Source organism: Cucurbita moschata, unplaced genomic scaffold (genome assembly GCF_002738365.1).
Source record: "Cucurbita moschata cultivar Rifu unplaced genomic scaffold, Cmos_1.0 Cmo_Scf00034, whole genome shotgun sequence".
NCBI classification, from domain to species: domain Eukaryota; kingdom Viridiplantae; phylum Streptophyta; class Magnoliopsida; order Cucurbitales; family Cucurbitaceae; genus Cucurbita; species Cucurbita moschata.
The window spans coordinates 1350833-1370487 of NW_019268550.1; the positions used below are offsets into that span (position 1 = coordinate 1350833).

The window sequence follows — 19655 nt, forward strand, 5'->3', positions numbered from 1 at the left end:
TTAAAAAAATACCATTTGTTTGTTTCCTTTCAAAATATCTTGGGATGATAATTGTTATAATCCATGCCAATTGCCAGCCATTGAAGGGTCCCTCCCCTGTCTCTTCCCTTTTTATGCCATTTTATTTTCTCTGAAGTCGTGAATTGTTGTTGAAGAGGAATCGAGAGCACAGTGAAAGATCTGAAGCCATGAATGTCGATGAGGAAGTTGAGCGACTCAAGGAGGAAATTCAAAGGCTTGGTAAGGTCCAAGATGATGGTTCTTACAAGGTATCTACGATTTTTACACTTATAAACACGATTCCATTCTTCTCTCTTCTTTTTTTTTGGATCTTTTCCCGTTTTCCAGGTCAACTGTTCTTGTTCGATGTCGATCTTTCTCAGATGCTGAGATTTTTACCAGTTTAGGCTTGGAAATAGGGCGGTTCTGAGTTGGATCTAGAATTTGAAATTGAGTTCTTCGATTATTTTTCTCTTAGTTTCAGGACGAGATCTGTCTGCCTATTACCTGTTTGATGTTTTGCCATTGTTGGTTCTGATTGGTTATGGCGAAAAATCCGAACTAAATTGAAATGATTGAATCGTGTTGTGTTACTAGATTCATTGAACCATTTGAAAGCCAGCTTGCCTTGCATTTGGATGTCTTTTAACTTGTGAATCAGCCTCTCTTCATTGGATAAAAAGATTGAAACCCTAAATTTTATGATCCAGATAATGCTTCAATGGTTTTTTAGAACTGAAATGCAACTAATCATTAATTATTGTCTTGTTCTAATCAAATATTTAGAACTGAAATGCAACTAGTTCTTCCTTCTGATCATTCATTAATGTCTTGTTCTAATCAAATATTTAGAACTGAAATGCAACTAGTTCTTCGTTCTAATCATTCATTATTGTCTTGTTCTAATCACATATTTAGAACTGAAATGCAACTAGTTCTTGGTTCTGATCATTCATTATTATCTTGTTCTAATCACATATTTAGAACTGGAATGCAACTAATTATTTGATCAGATCACATATTTAGAACTGGAATGCAACTAATTATTTGCTCTGATCATTCATTTGCTGAAACTAGTTCTTTGCATTCATTACTCTCTTCTTCTAATCAAATATTTAGTGCTGAAACTAGTTGTTTGCAGCTGAAATGTGAGACATGGATATGAAACTCCTCATGAAACAAAATTTGCATATGCATATGCCATATCATTTCATCATATGAATTTGGGGTTTTCAATTTGCAGGTAACATTTGGGGTGCTGTTCAATGATGACAGATGTGCTAACATATTCGAAGCGCTGGTCGGGACGCTAAGAGCAGCAAAGAAGAGAAAAATAGTGACGTATGATGGTGAGCTGCTGCTGCAAGGAGTTCATGACAATGTTGAGATCGTTCTCAAAGCCACTCCAGCAGCAGAAGTTGCAACCACTGCAGCTGCGAAGGCTTGAGTAGTGATCCATATGCAGCATTTAAAACAGTGTATGCATCTTGAATTTTCTATGTTCCATTATCACAACTTTCATTTAATAACATGTTTCTCAAATTTGCACTAAAGTTGCCTCGCATTCTAGATCCAATACCATCAAGAACAGCTTTTACTCTTTGATCAAGAACAGCTTTTACCCTTTGTTCCTTGATCGAAATTTCATCAAGCTTGAATTTATGTTCCCTAGTCGTGTATTTTACATATCCGTATGAGTTCTTGGATTTTGAAGATAGTGCGTAAAAATAGATGTTTTGGATTATTACTATTTGACTTGGATTATAAATATAGTTATTTTTACCTGATTCCCTCGAACCAGAGATCACATAGTTCCCTCTCAAAGTTCACATTTCTAATATCAATTAGAACGTGCTTTTATCTTAGCTATCTCTTCTTCTTTTTAGATCCCTCCATCTTAGTCTCGGTTCGTTACACGATTATGTCTTCAAAGTTTACTACTTTGTTCTTCCCTCAACATTGCACCTATTGACATGGCTAAATTTAGGACATGTCTTTGATATCACTTGTTAGAATCAACAACTTTCTACCTGTCTCCATAGCATGACACTATCACGACTTCACTTTTCCTCATATCGGTTGAAATAGTCATTAGCTCACAATTTTAGTGAACGTTAATTAGTTAACAACAAATAGATGGTATCAATCCGTCGAAAATAAACAAATGGTAAGATACGAACGATAGGTTAAGGCTTCTTAACCTTATATTAGAGAATTATTACTCATATAAGTGTTGAATAAAGGAGGAATTGTTAGTACATTAAATCTAACAACTTCCATTTTTGTTTCTCTAAAATCATAACCCACCCTTGAGAAAGTTGATGCAAAGCCTCTTCCATGCTTCCCTATCTGCCTCACCTTCTTCCAAATTGCTCCTCATCTCCTCACCAAACTCATCCTAACCCCAAAATACAACATTTACCGAATTTAGCAAACTACGTCAACCTCGTCAAATTAAGCATATCTCAACTAGTTAAGGCATATATCATCTATTAATACTTTGAAAATTTGCGAATAGTATGACCCAATATTGAAATTTCTTCGTAATGAACTTACCGTGATGAGTTTTCGTAAGACAAGGCGGTCAATTAGATGTAAGAGAATGTCTTTGGTGTACTCGGGATGACCTTGAATGCCTAGGATATGATCTCCATATTTGAACATTTCTATGCCATACTTATCTGACCGCCCAATCACTTCAGCCTTGGTTGGAAGTTCGTAGATCTACGTCATTGTAACATATCATCTTACAAATCAATGAATATTAATTTACAAAATTAAGACTAAGAAAATCTATTTATATTTTTTTTGAAAATATAAACACTAAATTTAGATATTTAAATGACATAAATTAAAATAAAATAAAAAAGAAAAATAATATTTTAACCTAATACAAACCTCATCGCGATGACATTCGATCACAGAGAGTGCCGTGGGTATTTTGAGGGATGAGAAGAGCTTGTTAGATGACGACACGTGTACGGTTGTGATCCCAATGTCCCATCCAGATCTCCCCCTGCCCGTTTTTCCCCCCAAAGCACGTCCCAGTATCTAAATAAATACCAACCCATCAAACAAAATTTATTTATTTATTTATTTTTCTTATAAATTTAATTTCTCTATTAATAAAAACAACAAAATAACAATAATAACAAAAATAGGAGAAATGCAAATGAATTCCAACTTAAATGAGGAAAGCTAACCTGACCGGGACCGACAAAAGTCAGTGGACCATGACCAATCAGAAACGGACACGTCATAAACACTTCTTTAATGAACCACGTGCCGTCAGCCAAAACAGCCCCACGTAATTCTATTCGTTTGTTTATGATTTTTTTTTTTAAATCAAAAGTTTTTAAATACATTTATTGTTAAATTCTAAATTAACTTTGGTGACATTGATTGATTTGACCCATTAAAGGAAATTAATAGAATGGAATAAAGAAAAAAAAAAAGGTGCTATTACATGATAATTGATAACTACATTTTAACTAAATATAAAGAATATAGTTTGTAAAATAGCTCGAGAGCTAACTTAATTGGATAACACATTCGCACCGGATATCAGAGGTCCTATTTTAAAATAAACACGGTCCTTAAGTTTTTAGCTTCAGTTAAATGTTAGACGTTTGAATCCCTACTCTACAAGTGGTAAAAGTTTAAATTAAATTTAATTATTTTTAATGTTGGACTTTTTGAAATCACATTTATTAACTCATAATTATCATTTAATTGTCAGCTCTTTAAATTCTTTAATAATGAATATATACTTTAGTTTTTGAGATCGAAATAGGAAATTAAAACAATTTTAAAAATTATGTTAAAAGTAAATAAAGTTACTAACAAAAAGAAACAAAAATTTATAAAATCAATTTTAAAAACACTTATTAATCAATTTAAATGGTATTTTACAAAAAAAAAAAAAGTTGAAATTTTAATTATTTCGAGAAAAAACTGAGAAATGTTGAAAAAAAAATGAAAGAAGAAGGGAAATTACGAAAATACCTGATGGCCGAAGCAAATGCCGAGGATTCGTTTGTTCAAGCACGACAATCTCTGCAACAAAACGATTAATCGGCGGATCCAAGGATCGTCGCCATGGGCGTCGTTGCAGCTGCCGGTGATCACAAAGCCGTCGTAGGCGGAGATCTGATCGTCGGTCGGAAACTCGCCGGAGGCCACGCGGAAAAGGTCCCAAGCCTCGCCTTCTTCGCCCAACATTCTGACGAACACTCCAAAATATCCTCCGTACTTGATTTTCACGTACTCGGAATCTTCTGCGCAAAGAAGCACTGCAAATCTCTTCATCCCTATCCTCCACAATGGATCCGGTTTTGCTTCCGTCGCAGATTCTCTCCGTCGTCTCCGGCCGATGAAATCGTTCTCTCTCTCTAACTGCGATTTGAGAGAGAGAGAGAGAGAGAGAGAGAGAGAGAGGGAACGACAGATGGGTTCTTATTTCAGATTTAATTAGTCATTGGATCGACACATCGGTTATATCTGTTGTTCATTCGCTCTGAAAATGTTAAAAATTAAAAGTTTTTTTAATTTATTAAATTTAGATTTAAAATTTAATTTTAAATTTTGTGTGTAGTTCTAGTTATGCATAGAAATAAACTTAAAATATTAGAGATTAAACTTATTCCATTTGCTTTTAAGGAAATGGAAAGGAAGGAATGAGAATAAAACTTTTAATTCCTTTTAAGGTGTTTGCTAACATTGGAAAGAAAAGGCTGGAAACATTGTCGGGTCGGTCGTGTGTGTTTAGTTTGGGTGTGTTATTTCGATGTCGAATGTCAAACCGAGTCAATGACACCACTTGAAGGCTGATTTAAATCAAGTGATGCATACATTATTATTGGAGGAAATAACGATGTCAAACCGAGTCAATGACACCACTTGAAGGCTGATCTTAAATCAAGTGTAACGACTTTGGTCTATGTTTTTCAGGTAAAAGGCTTTTGCAATTTGCATCTTCCTGTACAGCAAAGAAAGTGGGAGTGTAAGGTGGGTTGGCCCTTCGGTCAAGAGGCGGGATAACGGAGTCGTACACTGACTTTCGCTGTGTGGAAGAATGAAAGTGAATCTAACAATTTCGATAAACCAACCTTCAGAGCATGAACTAGTACGGGCGGATTAGTATGCTGCGGGACCATGGTCATCCGTCTCCAGCTGGGACCCAGATCAAATATTTAACCCAAAGTCAAAGCCATTGACTAAGTCTTCTCCAAGTCAAAATCAGAAAAGAAAAGAACTTCGCTCAAGAATGGAGGGATTTGCAAAAGGGAGGTCTGCCTAACACATTGCCATCCATTTTGTTTACAGTGCAAGTAACTGGTATTGGGTGTGTTTACTAACATTTCTTCCTGATGATCGTTCTTAAAACAAGGATGGCCTGGTAGTAAGGTCCTTCGATGAAGACCCGAATACAGACCTCTTACTGGAGTTAAGTAAAAGTCCAAGTCCACCACTAGTAGATATTGTTCTTTCAAGGGCTTCCCCCTCAAGGTTTTAAAATGCGTATGTTAGGAGAGGGTCATTCCCCTCTCCAACTAATTTGGGTCACAATCACCCCCTCGTGGGTCTAGCGTCCTTGCTGGCACACCATTCGGCGTCTGGATCTGACACCATTTGTAACAGCTCAAGCTCACTACTAGCAGATATTGTTATCTTTAGACTTTCCCTTTGAGAGCTTCCCCTTAAGGTTTTAAAACGTGTTTATTAGGAAGAGGTTTCCACACCCTATAAGGAATGCTTCGTTCCCTTCTCTAACCGACGTGGGATCTCACAAATTTAAGCCAATAAGCTCACCACCCAGAGATAAGTGGAGTAATCATAAACATAGTAGAGAACAGTGTAGGCAGAATATTAGTTTCAAGAACTAGTAGTCTTTCTAAATTGGACTAGAAATTTCAAGTGTTCTAAAAGATGCAAAGAACTAAGCTTATTTTCTGCAAAACAGATAGCTAAAAGAAATCATTATGAAACAAAATCTCATCAGATGATATTTACTGGCTCTCAAGTACTGATAAAGGGAACTGGAGCTTTGTGATTCCAATCTTCATTCAAGTGGTTCTTAGTCTATAACAATATCAATCAGAATAAGGGTTCTCATTTCAAAGTTTGGTTGGATGGAATTCATTTCCATTCCTCCAAGCATTCTACAATACAAGGCTACCCTGTAATGGTTTTGGTTGGGAATGAGGATCTATCAGTTCTGCTAAGATGCAAAGTCCTACATTCAAGACATGCATTTTCCCTTTTTTTTTTTTATCCCACTAATGGAATCGATCGAAGAAATTGCGTTCTCAATCTTCCATCGGATCGAATCTATTAACAAAATGACATTTACAATAGGAAAGGAAGTTCAAGAAAGATGGAGATCAGTTATAGCTTTTAATCTCCAATCAAGATTTTGAATTCAAGTTCTGCAACTATATAGCATCAAATTGTAGAAAATCTATGTTAATACCATATAAAAGTTGTGTTCATGTACTTACATTTCCTCGAGGTCCATGCCGATGTTGTTCATCAGGGCATCATCATCTTCCAGAATGAATTCCATGTCACGTTCGAAGAGGCTTGTACCGTCACCGAATCCTATCAGTTGTAGCTTCTCTTTCGGCCTGCAGATGCACGGTTGCTCGCTCAAGCTTCCCTCTGACTCATATTCCATGATAATTCTTTGCAAACATTCAATAACCTCTTGATGATATTGTTGCTTTTGCTCCATCATCCTGCGAAACTGATTCGCTTGGATTTCGATTGAACTCTTCTCATGTTGCAGACGAAATATCATAGCCATTGCCTCTTCAGCTGAAGTAGCAGCTGCGATTCTTTCCTTCTCAAGCTCTTCAAGAGCCTCCTTCTTGTGCTTCCTTTCAATCTTCACCAATTCTCTTAATTTGGCAACATCGAATTCGCCATCTTCAGAATCGTTCTCGTTCTCTTCATTCTCAACATAGTCTTCACCCTTCTCCTCACTTTTATCATCACCATCAGAATCCACAGTCCATTTGGGGTTTGCTACTAAATTGAACTTACTGAACAAGAATCCATTCTTCTTCAACCAATTCAATCGTCTACTTCTACAAGTTTGCACAGTTTTGGAATTGCAAACCTCAACAACACTGGTTTTCAACCAAATTCCAGCTCTTATATTAGCAGATTTCTCCTTAAAATCACATCGAAATAGCATCCAATCTCCACAATGCCAACTAAATTGCACAATCTTAAAACTGATCCAAAACAGCAGAAAAAGCCCTAGAATGATAAAAACCCGCGGGAAACACCCGAACACCAGAAACCAGCTTTTAAACTCACTGCTCTGTTTCAAAAGCTTGTTCAATCGCGAAGAGAAATCCATTCTCCAAAAAATAAAATCTCAGCAGCAAAACAACAACAATCAGAGACTTAATTTCCGCACATACACACATACAACTTCCACCAACAGAATAGCTTCCAATTAAAAAAGAACAGAGAGCCAAAAACTCGCAACAAAATCCTTCGCAACAGACAATCAAACTCGCAATTCAGCCTCGCAAAAGAAATCAAGAAGAAAAAAAAAATCGACCTAGCGATTCATCCAAATATCCAAAGAAAGGGCACAGCGAAAGCGAAAGACGAGCGGAATGAGTCGGAGATTGAGAAGACAAAACCGAAACGCCTAATTTGATAGCAATGGTCGACTGAATCAGTGGATGCTTGGAGAAGAAAAGTTCAGTAGGGCTTACCTCCGGCGGAAGAAAGATCGGATAACGCGGAAGAAAACGAGAGAATCATATTGCCTGAAACTGCAACGAACATGATCGGAATCGCATGCAAAAACTGGATAATACCGTACGATCGCGACTTTGAAGGTCACACGTGCGACGTGGGAATATCTCTCTGTCACTCTCTCACCAACACACTTTTTTTTTTCCTTTTTTTTAAAATCTAAAATTTCAATTAAATTATGCTAATTAATTTTGTTGAGTATTTATGACTTTTAATTATGATTATCAAACGATATTTGTTTAAAATATTCGATGATTAATTTCTTTATCATATTTATATTGAATTAAAAAACTGTTCGAAAATTAAATTTAAAAATTAATTACTGATTTATGGAGCTTGGTTCTAATAATGGAAAATTATTCGTGCTTTTTATTTTATTGAGATAAATAAAGAAAGAAATGGAAGCTAATCACCAACCATAAGTGTCATTATTATTAAATAGTAATATCAATTTTTCATTAAAATATTTCTATTTTTATTATTAATCACTTAAATTCTTTTTTTTTTTGTCTCAATTTTAAAATTTTCTCTATTTCTTATTATTGAATTTGTTAAAAATATGAAATATAATTAGAAATGTCCACTCGGGATGAGCTAGAATTGTTAATTGTTTTAAATTTTTTCCTTATTATTCTTTTTTTAAAAAAATAGCTATTTTAAAAATTTTTATTTTTTTTCCATATAACCTTTAAAAAAAAAATCATAATAAATCAATATATAATTTCTAAAAAAAAAATAAATTTTAATATTACATCATAATTTTTAATATTACTATTAGAGTCCGAGTCCCAAAATTAAACGTGTATATAATATATATTAAAATGTATTTATATTAAACAAGGTGGAGACGAGGATTGAAAATATAATATCATCTCCAACCCATTTATCTAACATGTAAAAAACACCCCACAGGTAAAATGAATATCTCTAAATATAACCTCTATATATATATATTATATAGTTCATCGAAAAAGCTAAATTTAATAATTAAGTAATTAATACATTTTTCATATTAGTAAACAAACAAATAATATTAAGTAATAGTTTTTTTTTATTTATTAATAATTAAACATTAAAAGAATTATTTCAAATAAACACATTTTGGTCTCTAATATTTAATATTCATACTCATCAAACAAGATGATACCAAATGGAAGACAGAAAATTATGGTTTACAATCAAATGCAAATACAAATAAAGCTTTCTTCCATAACAAGATATGATATGATGATGAAAGTATATCACAAAGAAAGATATTGGAAGGCCTTTTCGGGGCTTTTTCCATCGATTTCTGAGTGATGTGGGAAATCAAGAGGCAATTTTGCAGCAGAAACTGATGTTTCATTCAGTACTTTCTCTAGTTCTTGGTGCAGAATTACGTTGCCTTCTGGCGTGAAATGCAATCCATCCCTACATGTAAAACACAAACAATGCCTCACTACTAAGTTCATACGAAACGGGGGTGGGGTGGACGTTCGTTCAAGGAATTCTACTTCTTCGCTATGCTTGTGTGACCGTTCGATTTAGAGTTTAAGCTATTGAGTTAGAATAAGAACAGTTCAACTGTAACAGCTTAAGCCCACCGCTAGTAGATATTGTCTACTTTGGCCCCGTTACGTATCATCGTCAGCCTCACGGTTTTAAAACGTGTCTACTAGGGAGAGGTTTTCATGCCCTTCTAAAGAATGCTTCGTTCTCCTCTCCAACTAATGTGGGATCTCACATTAACTCACAAATTTCAACGCACAACAATTAATATCACTTGAAAGTTGAGTTGAATGTAACGGCCCATCCACCGCTAGCAGATATTGTCCTCTTTAGACTTTCCCTTTCGGGCTTCCCCTCAAGGCTTTAAAACACGTCTGCTAGGGAGAGGTTTCTACACGCTTTTAAAGGGTGTTTCGTTCTCCTCCCCAACCAATGTGGGATATCACAATTCACCCCCCCTTCAGGGCCTAGCGTCCTCGCTAGCACTTGTTCCTTTCTCCAATCGATGTGAGACCCTTTCAAGGCTTTAAAACGCGTTTGCTAGGGAGAGGTTTCCACGCGCTTTTAAAGGGTGTTTCATTCTCCTCCCCAACCAATGTGGGATATCACAATTCACCCCCCTTCAAGGCCTAGAGTCCTCGCTGGCATTGGTTCCTTTCTCAAATCGATGTGGGACCCCTACCAAATCCACCCCCCCCCCCTTTGGGGAACCAGCGTCCTTACTGACACACCGTCTCGTGTCTACCCTCCTATGGGGAACAGCCTCCTCGTTGGCACATCGCCCGGTGTCTCGCTCGGTTACCATTTGTAATGGCCCAAGTCCATCACTAGCAGATATTGTCCTCTTTGGGCTTCCCCTCAAGGATTTAAAATGCATCTGCTAGGGATAGGTTTCTACACGCTTTTAAAGGGTGTTTCGTTTTCCTCCCCAACCAACGTGGGATATCACATTGAAGAACATTGAATTATTTATAATCTTCATTAACAATCCCTCTCACTCGTAGATATCAAATTTGATTCATGAGACTAGGATTGATTTGGAATAACTTTTTAAGTGTAGTCGGACATATAACATTAAAGATAACAGCAGCCATATTTAAAACATGAGTAAAACTTGTGAACTAGGAGTTGGATTCACTGACCTGAGAAATTTTTTCTGCCAGCCCTCTGTTTCCTGCAACTTGGACCATAGATCAATGGCGAGAAGACCCATTTCCTTAGCTAGTTCAAGGCATTGTTTCGCGTAAAGTCCAGTTACTTCATTTGATCTCTCAGGCAATTCCCTTGCTTTATCACCATAAAGAGATCTGATAGATTGACACAAGTTTATTTTCACAATCAAGAAAAGACCTGCTTCACGTTAATTGGTTTTTGAACAAGTAAAGTTGTATTGGTCTGAGTAGGATAAAAATCTCTCTTCGGCATATTGATGAAACTTAAAATAAGACAACTTGCTGAAGAGAGTTTAAAATAAGTATAGTTGTCTTGGTCTGAAGATTGTGTTCTTAGACCACCTTTAAATGCCGATATCGGTGATGATCTGCAGCGAGGGCGTAATAGGGGCATAGAGTACATTTGGACTCAACAGGTTCAGACATTTACACATTAGGTTCAAGAATGAAAAAGTATATTTTGGTAATACTCGATATATAACTTATATGTTAATATGAAACTAGTGTTAGGTTATGGAGTCATCTACTATTATACAGGTAAAGTTATATATAGGATAAATAACATGTAAAGTAAATGATCATATATAGTAAACAACTATGTCTAGTAAGAGGCTATATTATATAGGGTAGATACTTATATATAGTAGATGACTATACCTAGAGAAAAGTTATATATAATAAACTGAACCATAAATAATTCCCTTGGGCAATACTTTGAAAACATACTTTCTGTACACTTTGTATTCTCTCTTACGGTTCATATTTGAAGTCATCAATATAAACATCTAGCTAATATTTTTCCTTGCATTTTCCTTCTCTTGTTCTTTGTGTTCATAGTGTGTGTTGTGCGATCCTAACAACTAATTGAAGGAGAAGTAGAAAGATGGAATATATAGACTGTTGTACGTACCACTACACCAGAAAAAGGCTAAAAAGTTTGAGCAGCGATTAGAAACAAAAAGTCATACCGTGCATATTCATTACGCCCGTCCTCGTCGACAGGAGGAGGAGTAATAAGTATCACCAACGTGGTTGGGGAGTACTCCTGCAACCAAAATGCCACAATGCAATGAGATGTAAATGGGGGAGAAGTGGATACAAGAAAATAATCCAACAGGGTTGAATCAAAAGAGTGCTACAATTACATAAGAAACTGGGAAGAGTGCACCAGAGGAACGAAAAAGAAACTCGACTCTTTTGAAACCTTTGAATTGAGCTCATTAAAGGCCACATGATTTCTTTCATTTCACAGCACCCATAATTAGCTATAACCCTGGTTGAAGTGTTGAAATAAGTAAATTTATCGTAATTTATCACTTAAACTTTAGGGTTGAGTGGTGATTTAACATGGTATCATAACAAAAGTCGTGTGTTCAAACTTTTGTTATTTCATTTCCTCCCCCAGTTAATATTAATTTCTACTTGTTGGAGCCTTCTACAAATTTTCAAGCCCACAAGTGAAGGGAAACATTGAAGTATTGAAATAATTTATTCCTATAAGAATCTGAAAAACATTCTCTAATAGAATTAAACACCGTTATAAACCTTTAAACCTTATACCAAACGACCCCTAAAGGATAGTTACAAAATAACTTCGCTACCGAAGCTCACAAGAACCTTCATTTCTCACGAAAGAGCGACTGAAGAAGGAGCTCCTTGATCATCTCTCTACAATCCCGAGATTTGACAAAGCATAAGCCAAAACGCCTCAAAGAAACAATTTCAAAAGACTAATGCAAAATCACATTTTCAAAGAATATGAGCAATCTGCAAGCTGGACGTCTTCCTAGAAGTCTGATCGAAGGTTTAACTCTCCCATTTCATTCAACCTTCTTCCCAGGAAGAGGACCACTTTCAGGTCAGACAAGTGGTTGCCCACTTTCATTAACCCTCTCACATTCAAACTACAAACCCATAAGAAGTTCCTAACATTCCAATCTAACTTGTTTACCTACCTTTATAAAAGTTTTAAATAGAGAAAGGAAGTGAGTCGGAACGTTTCTCAGATCGCTAGCAGTTTGCACTAGACCTTTTCGTTCTAATAGTCTTAGGTTTTTTGGGCAGCAAGCAAATGTCAATAAATCTCTCTCTAAGTGGACTGTCTCATCCTACGATATTTGATTTTGAAAAACTCGTAGGATGTTTATTATCGAGATAGGAGGTCACCATGGTTTGAACTTATTATCTAAAAATTACGAGTTTACCAAATGTCAAAGACAACTGGGCCAATTAACGGTGGTTACCCAATGCACTAGTGACTAGACTAATCTAACCTATTTAGAAGTAACATGTCTGCCACTTAGAAGGGTAGATCTCGCCCTTTCTATAACTCCATTCCAAAATGTTTAAACTCCTAAGATTAGTTCCCGGGGCATATCCAAATAGCTAAATAGCCAGAACTTTTTTTAGTACAATGGAGACTTTCTTCTTAGTATCACCATTCATACTAATCTCGACGAACGTGCACTTAATTCAGTCTTCAATACACCCTTAAATGAAATATCTAAGTATGTATGGTCTGAAGTGTTTTAACGATCTCGTGAGCACGAAATAGTTGAGGGTGGCTCTGTCCTCTCCAATCCATCAGGCATCAACAATTTCAGAATGTACCGAATTAATGGCCAACAGAACAAATCAAAAGAAAATATGAAAGTCTATTAAAGCATTTCCAGTAATTGTAAGTTGTACTCCTGCTTTGAACTAATTCATAAATATATTTTTTAACATCTCTCTTTCTGAAGCAACTACCTTGTCAATGGGGAACTTATAAACAGATGAAATAAAAAAAGTGATGGACTAATGTCTTACAGTCATTTAAATCTTCAAAATGAATATTAGCACAGTATGCTCGAAAAGATTTCGAGCAGTGAAGAAAGAAGTCAGTACCTTCAAATGATTTACCATCTTTTTAAGATTATCCTTGTACTCGTCAAGAGGTACGTGTTGTCTCTCACTTGTTCTCCCAAAAATAGCTGCATCATTGGCCCCAAAGAAAATTGTCACAACAATGGGGGCCTTTGGGATATCCTGCATTACACGTGATGCAAATTATTTGGAATGCAAATATACAAGAAACATCATTTTCAGAAGCCTACAAAGATGTTTCTACCCATGACTGTGTAAGCTAGTACAAAGAATATCTACTGGTTCCTCTTTTAGGGTCTCAAAGGGGCATGAAAACACAAACTTTGCAATGAGGCAAGGTTGAAAACCCCCAATTCGAGAGGCACTCCTTGTGAGCTGAGCATCAAGAGATTAAGCTTTTTGGTGAAGGAAAGTCAATTATGGGCCACTAAACCCGGCATCCTACGTATCTAGGGGCCAAATAATTCAACTATAATTGGCTCTTTACCACAAGAATTCTACACAACATCCCAGGGGAGATCACACATCGGTTGGAGAGGAGAACGAAGTATTCTTTATAAGAGTGTGAAAACCTCTCCCTAGCATATGCGTTTTAAAAAACCTTAAGGAGAAATCCGAAAGGAAAAACTTAAAGAGGACGGCATCTGCTAGTGGTAGGCTTGGGCTGTTACATCCCACCAGGTACGTATTTAGACTCCCAAACATATTCGTGTACAACATCATTAACGTACAACAATATTCCAAAATCTTTCAAACAATGTGTTTGGTTTGTTGTTCAATCACAACTTTGAGTTCATTGGGTGATCTCCCCGTAAGTTTAGCCCCATTGAGCAAAACTTTCCAATTTTTCCTCAATTAAATTGAAATCAATTGTAAGAATCAGAAACGGGCACAATTCCCACAACATAGCTACAATGATAGGTTGCATTACAAAAAAACGCCCAAAAAGTACTAAAATGCGAATAATCACCAAGATCACTTACTGAACATAACGAAACAAATTCAAGTAAAAACAAAGTCCTCAAAATCAAAGTAGAGAAGGAACAAAAAGCGCACTATAACACATACCAATGGAAAAATGTGATGAAGTAAAAACAAAGCCCATCGAGTATTGTATCCGCCGTAGCCACGAACTAGGACATCGGCCTATAAATTAGTCGAACAAGAACCCACTTACGAACACAAAAACTTCAAAAACTTGAACGAAAACACAAATTAAAGAATGAAAGAAAAGAGAATCCACCTTCCGAGAGTAAGTGTCAGCAAGCGCAGCTCCCCATCCGCCTGAGCCGAAGGATTGCGCAGTCAAAGAATCCCCAAATAGAACGATCTCAGGCCTCATAGTCTGCTATTTCGAAGCTCCGATCAACCCTTCGAGAACGAAAATGGGCTCTTATCAATCTCTTGCACACCGATGTTACAAGCATTCGAGTCTAGTCGTGAAATTGAAGTTTCCTGAGGTTGTACAGGCGCGAGCACCAGGCTTCGGCCCGCGAAAAAAAGAAACGAAAATGAACACGCGTTAAACGCTAGCCACGTGTCAATATTTAGCCTTCAATTAATCCAAATTCGCGTCAAATAAATTTATAAATTAATAAACAAAAAAACAAATATTTAAACTTAAAATTATTTCAAATATTCAATAAAAACCCAAAATTAATAAATTTATTAAATTATATAAATAGTAAATTAATTTTCAAATATTTCTTTGTCGCTATTAAAATTCAAAAAAAAAAACAAATTTATAAATTTAACAAGCTTAATTATGCTATTATTTTAACACCAACGTGAATCAATTAAAAATGCCATTTTATTTTTTATAATTAAAAAAAACATGCATTCTTGCATTATTGTTTATTTATATTTGGTCAAAGTTTCCATGCTTATTAGGAAAAAATGATTAAATATAAATAAAATAAAATAAAAGACAGAGTAAAAAAATATGGCTCAAATGTGGTATGCATGATTAATATATATTAACCGACCATATTAGGCATCACAAATCTCCACAATGGTATAATATTGTCCACTTAGAGCATAAGCGCTCATGGCTTTGTTTTGGACTTACTCAAAAGGCGCCATACAAATGGAGATGTATTCCTTTACTTATAAACTCATGATCTTCCACTAAATTAACCAATGTGGGACTCACTCTCAACCATCCTCAACATATCTATAAGATGTATATAGACAATTTTCAAGGATTTTAACGACGGAAAATACATTTTTTTTAAACAAAAAAAAAGTATTATTATTATTATTATTATTTTATTTATATTAATTTATATTAAAGTTTATGGGGGGAAAGATTCATAAATAATATTTTTTAAAAAAATTAACTAAAATTAACAAGTTTTATTAAAAGGAAAACCAGCACAATAACGGTAAGATAAATATTTAAATATACTCCCCGTACGGAACCAGCTGACATCATTCAATAATTTATGGTTTTAAAATATTTATATTAATTAATCTTATTTTATGCTTACCAGCTCATCCCAATTTCTTAATTTCTCTTTTTTATTTATTTTTAGAAATTAATATATAGTTGACTAAAGAAAAAGAAAAAAGGTTAACCATAGAAAATTTGTAAATTCTAACTAAAAATAAATCGTGAATTAATAATTAAAAAAAACGAAAAATATCTAAATATCTAAATTAATATAAAAATAAAAAATTGGGATTAAAATAGAATTTAAAATTCATTATATTGTACGATGGTTTCGATAAATACTAGGTGGTGGCATATGTGCAGGCAGATCTAAAGGGATATGTGACATACACAAAATTCGAAGTTAATATGAAAAATAAATAAATTAATTAATTAAATTAAAATTAAATAAAAGTGGAATAGCTTTGAAGTTTGAGCTTTATTTTATTTAAATTACTGTAATAATAGATTCGTTTTGATACGATTTTCTTTTTATAATTAAATAAATTCCTAAAATTTAAAAAATAAAAATAATTTAACCCATCTTCCAAAAATACAGTGGATACCGTTAATTGTAATAAAATTATTTGAATATTTAATTTGTAATTATTCTAGAATTTTTAATTGTTTAATTTTCCACCTTTTTTTATTTATTTATTTCTTTATTTCTTTAAATGTTTATTATAAAATTAAAATGTTGATTTAGGAGTGCGAGGGGCAGAGGCTTTTGCCGGTGGTTATTGCATCAAAGTCAATGGAATATTTATTCCTTTATATATATATATATATATATAAAAATAAAGCTACAATTCAATTCCTCAATTATTTGCTTCTCGCTTTTCTTTATTAATAATCTAAACAATATCGATGTCGTTAGAGATATCCAACGCCCTATGAAACTCGTCTGGTAGAACCTAATGCTAGCAAATACTATCAGACATCTTGTAACAGATGTTAATTCACCGCTAGCAGATATTGTCTTTCTTTGAGCTTTCCCTTTCGAGCTTCCCCTCAAAGCTTTAAAACGCATTTGATAGGGGAAGGTTTCCACACTCTTATAAATGGTGTTTTGTTCTTCTCCCCAACTAATGTGAGACATCACAATTCACCCCCCTTGGAGCCCAGCGTCCTTACTAGCACACCGCCTCGTGTCTATCTCCCTTCGGGGAACAATGAGAAAGCTGGCACATCATTCGAAATCTTGGCTCTGATACCAACAGTAGCGACCTTAAATTAAGTAGAAAATTTTGGGTCGTTATACATCCGATAAAATTGGAGGGTTCCACGTCGATTGAAGAAAGGAACAAGTGCCAACGAGAGTGGATTATGAGATCCCAAGTCGGTTGGGAGAGGAGAATGAAACATTCTTTATAAGGGTGTGAAAACCTCTCCCTAACAAAAGCATTTTAAAAACCATGAGGCTGACTGTAATACAAGCCAAAACGAACAATATTTGTTACCAGTGAGCTTGAGCTGTTACAAATAGCTGAAATTTCTACACCCTTCTAAATAATGTTTCATTCCCACCGCCAGAATGAAGTTCATTAAAAATATTTATATAAATCTAGAGAAAAAAAATGCATTAAATGGGAATATGGTTCATACCTATATAGCTAGCTATGTATATATATATATTATAGAAGTATATAGTATATAGTATATGATAGGGAAGTGGGATTATTTAATTAATAATATATTAATTATTCCCTTTTTTTTATTCCTTTCCTTAAAATATATTCTTTTGAGAATTTTACTGTGGATGAAAAAAAAAAACTAAAATTGTTTGTACTTTTTCTTTCAACATAGGAATTTGCTTATTCTGGAAACTTTTACCTTTATGGCAAAACCCTTAACCAAACCCAATAAAATTTTCCATCATATAGTAATTAAAGTCACATTATATTTTAATTTGTATAACCCAATGTTTATTTTCATGAATATATAATTATACAATATGATATTGTCATTTCATTAATTAAATCTTCACTATAGGTTGAATTATACCATAAAGTTTTATTTGTCGGTGGGCTCCATCTTTTCATATTATTTACATTATTCCGTACCATTCTTTGGTTGGTCACCAATTTCCTAGAAATTTGACCACTTATGGGTAAATTAATTCCCTTTTTTAATATATTTTTTTAATTCAATTTTTATGAATTTAATGGAATCCTATTAATTATGGTTTATTTTAATTAAAATCATTTTTTCGCGCTTAAATATTGGTCGATGATGTTGATATTAAGGATTAGTCGATATCTTCGATTTTTTTTAAATACACGGAGTATTCAAAAAAATATTATATATTTATTTCAATATAAATATGTATAACTTGAACTAAAAATAACTTAATTATTAATTAAATATTTTTATAAAATTAATATTTTTTTTATATAAAATCTATTGATAATGATATTTTATCAATTTTCTATCTTAATTACTAATTTTGTCGAACTCAATATAATAATAATAATAATAAACATAATAAATTAATTAAGTCTATTAAAATTAATTATTAATGATATTTTTTTAGCTAAATTAATTAAAAATTTATTTAATTAAAATATTTTATAATCCCCACAATATATGATACGAGTCATTGGTTATATTTATTTCACATTACAAACTTTGAGAGATTAATGTACAAATTTCTAGGGTTATATTATAAATCATACTTAGGATATGTATTAAATGAAATTACCATATAGTTTACGGGAGCGTTTATGTTAAGCTAGCAAGGAAAAAAACGTACACGTTACGTTAACAAGAAAATTAAATATAATTTTTCAATAAAAGAGAAAAGGACGTTGGTAGTACTATTTTTCATGTTCGAGTGAGGTATTAAGATTAGTTTATAGTAAGATTAAATATTATTAAAACTGATAATAATTAAAGCGACGACTCCGAAAACTATGTAAAAGTTTATGGATTATAATAAAATGACTTCTTAGCTGTCACTTATAAATAACGCTGTACAAATAATTAAAATATGTACCTGACACAGGAAGATAATGTTTTTAAAATTTTAATTAATATTTAATTAAGTAATTTTTTATATATTGAATTAATTTTGTGTTCGGCGTACGGCTTTCAACTTAGAAGCTGTGAATAACTTAAGCTGACTTACTCACTTAAATATATATATATATATATATATATATTACGTATATAATAATTATAAATAAAATAATGAATGATTTTTGTGGAAATTGTACATTGTAAATTAGTTAATTATTAATATAATAATGAGAAAAAAATATTTGTTTAAATAAATTAAAAATAAATAAATAGGACATTTCTAATTATGGCATGAGCTCCATAATTGGGCTGAAAATGTTCTTAGCCGGCGCGTTTGATTGGCGTAATGTAAATGGAAAGGAAAGCTAAAAGGAAGGACACGTGGCAGACGTGGAGAGGAAGTACATACGTGGACATCCTAGAAACGGCAACAGTGTATAAATTCTCTGTTCTCGGGCGCCGCGAGCGACGTGTCGGCGATCTATTCGACAAAACAACTTCCAAACATCTTTTTGCTATTTCCACTTCTCATGGATTTGGTGCGTACGAGGAAACCACAGATCCACGCGGAGAATAGCGCGTGGAGTAAACGCGCCACGTAATGTTGACACCTACGCCGAATCACAGACTCGGGATTCTGTGTCGGAGGTCAGGGAGTCTCGGATTGATTTGCCGAAGCAAAATGTCAGCTGGAGAACGCGAGTACAAAACATTTTATGTACTCGCAGCGGTTAGCTCGAATCCACAAAACTTAAAAAACAAAACCACTAAGCGGTTTTGAGCTGCATACTGGTCGAATAGAAAAACCGCTTTCAGCTTTATTTATTTTTTTCAAACTTCTTGAAGCATATAATGCAATAAATAGAAAGAAAAAAAAAAAAAAAGAAAGTGTGTGTAGAGAGAGA

At 34.0% G+C, this 19655-nt stretch overlaps 4 protein-coding genes across 4 annotated transcripts; 1 reads left to right on the forward strand and 3 right to left on the reverse strand.

The window, feature by feature from the left end:
• Positions 1-17: 17 nt before the first annotated feature.
• On the forward strand, positions 18-1671 carry LOC111430499 (costars family protein). Its single transcript, XM_023066763.1, has 2 exons — positions 18-269; positions 1244-1671. Exons 1-2 carry the CDS (start codon positions 189-191, stop codon positions 1445-1447), a joined length of 285 nt encoding a protein of 94 aa, XP_022922531.1. The 5' UTR covers positions 18-188; the 3' UTR covers positions 1448-1671.
• A 497-nt stretch (positions 1672-2168) lies between these two features.
• Positions 2169-5156, reverse strand: LOC111430531 (gamma-glutamyl peptidase 5-like). Its single transcript, XM_023066794.1, has 5 exons — positions 5042-5156; positions 4006-4454; positions 2899-3051; positions 2557-2724; positions 2169-2398 (listed from the first exon to the last, which is right to left on the reverse strand). Exons 1-5 carry the CDS (start codon positions 5154-5156, stop codon positions 2297-2299), a joined length of 987 nt encoding a protein of 328 aa, XP_022922562.1. The 3' UTR covers positions 2169-2296.
• Positions 5157-6080: 924 nt separating this feature from the next.
• Positions 6081-7822, reverse strand: LOC111430494 (protein FLOURY 1-like). Its single transcript, XM_023066749.1, has one exon. The coding sequence runs from the start codon at positions 7364-7366 to the stop codon at positions 6497-6499; it is 870 nt and encodes a 289-aa protein (XP_022922517.1). The 5' UTR covers positions 7367-7822; the 3' UTR covers positions 6081-6496.
• Positions 7823-8830: 1008 nt separating this feature from the next.
• On the reverse strand, positions 8831-14786 carry LOC111430496 (GDSL esterase/lipase At5g62930). The gene is made up of 6 exons (XM_023066757.1): positions 14545-14786; positions 14370-14447; positions 13323-13463; positions 11405-11481; positions 10407-10571; positions 8831-9186 (listed from the first exon to the last, which is right to left on the reverse strand). The coding sequence occupies exons 1-6, from the start codon at positions 14641-14643 to the stop codon at positions 9018-9020; spliced, it is 729 nt and encodes a 242-aa protein (XP_022922525.1). The 5' UTR covers positions 14644-14786; the 3' UTR covers positions 8831-9017.
• Between the last annotated feature and the right edge of the window lie 4869 nt (positions 14787-19655).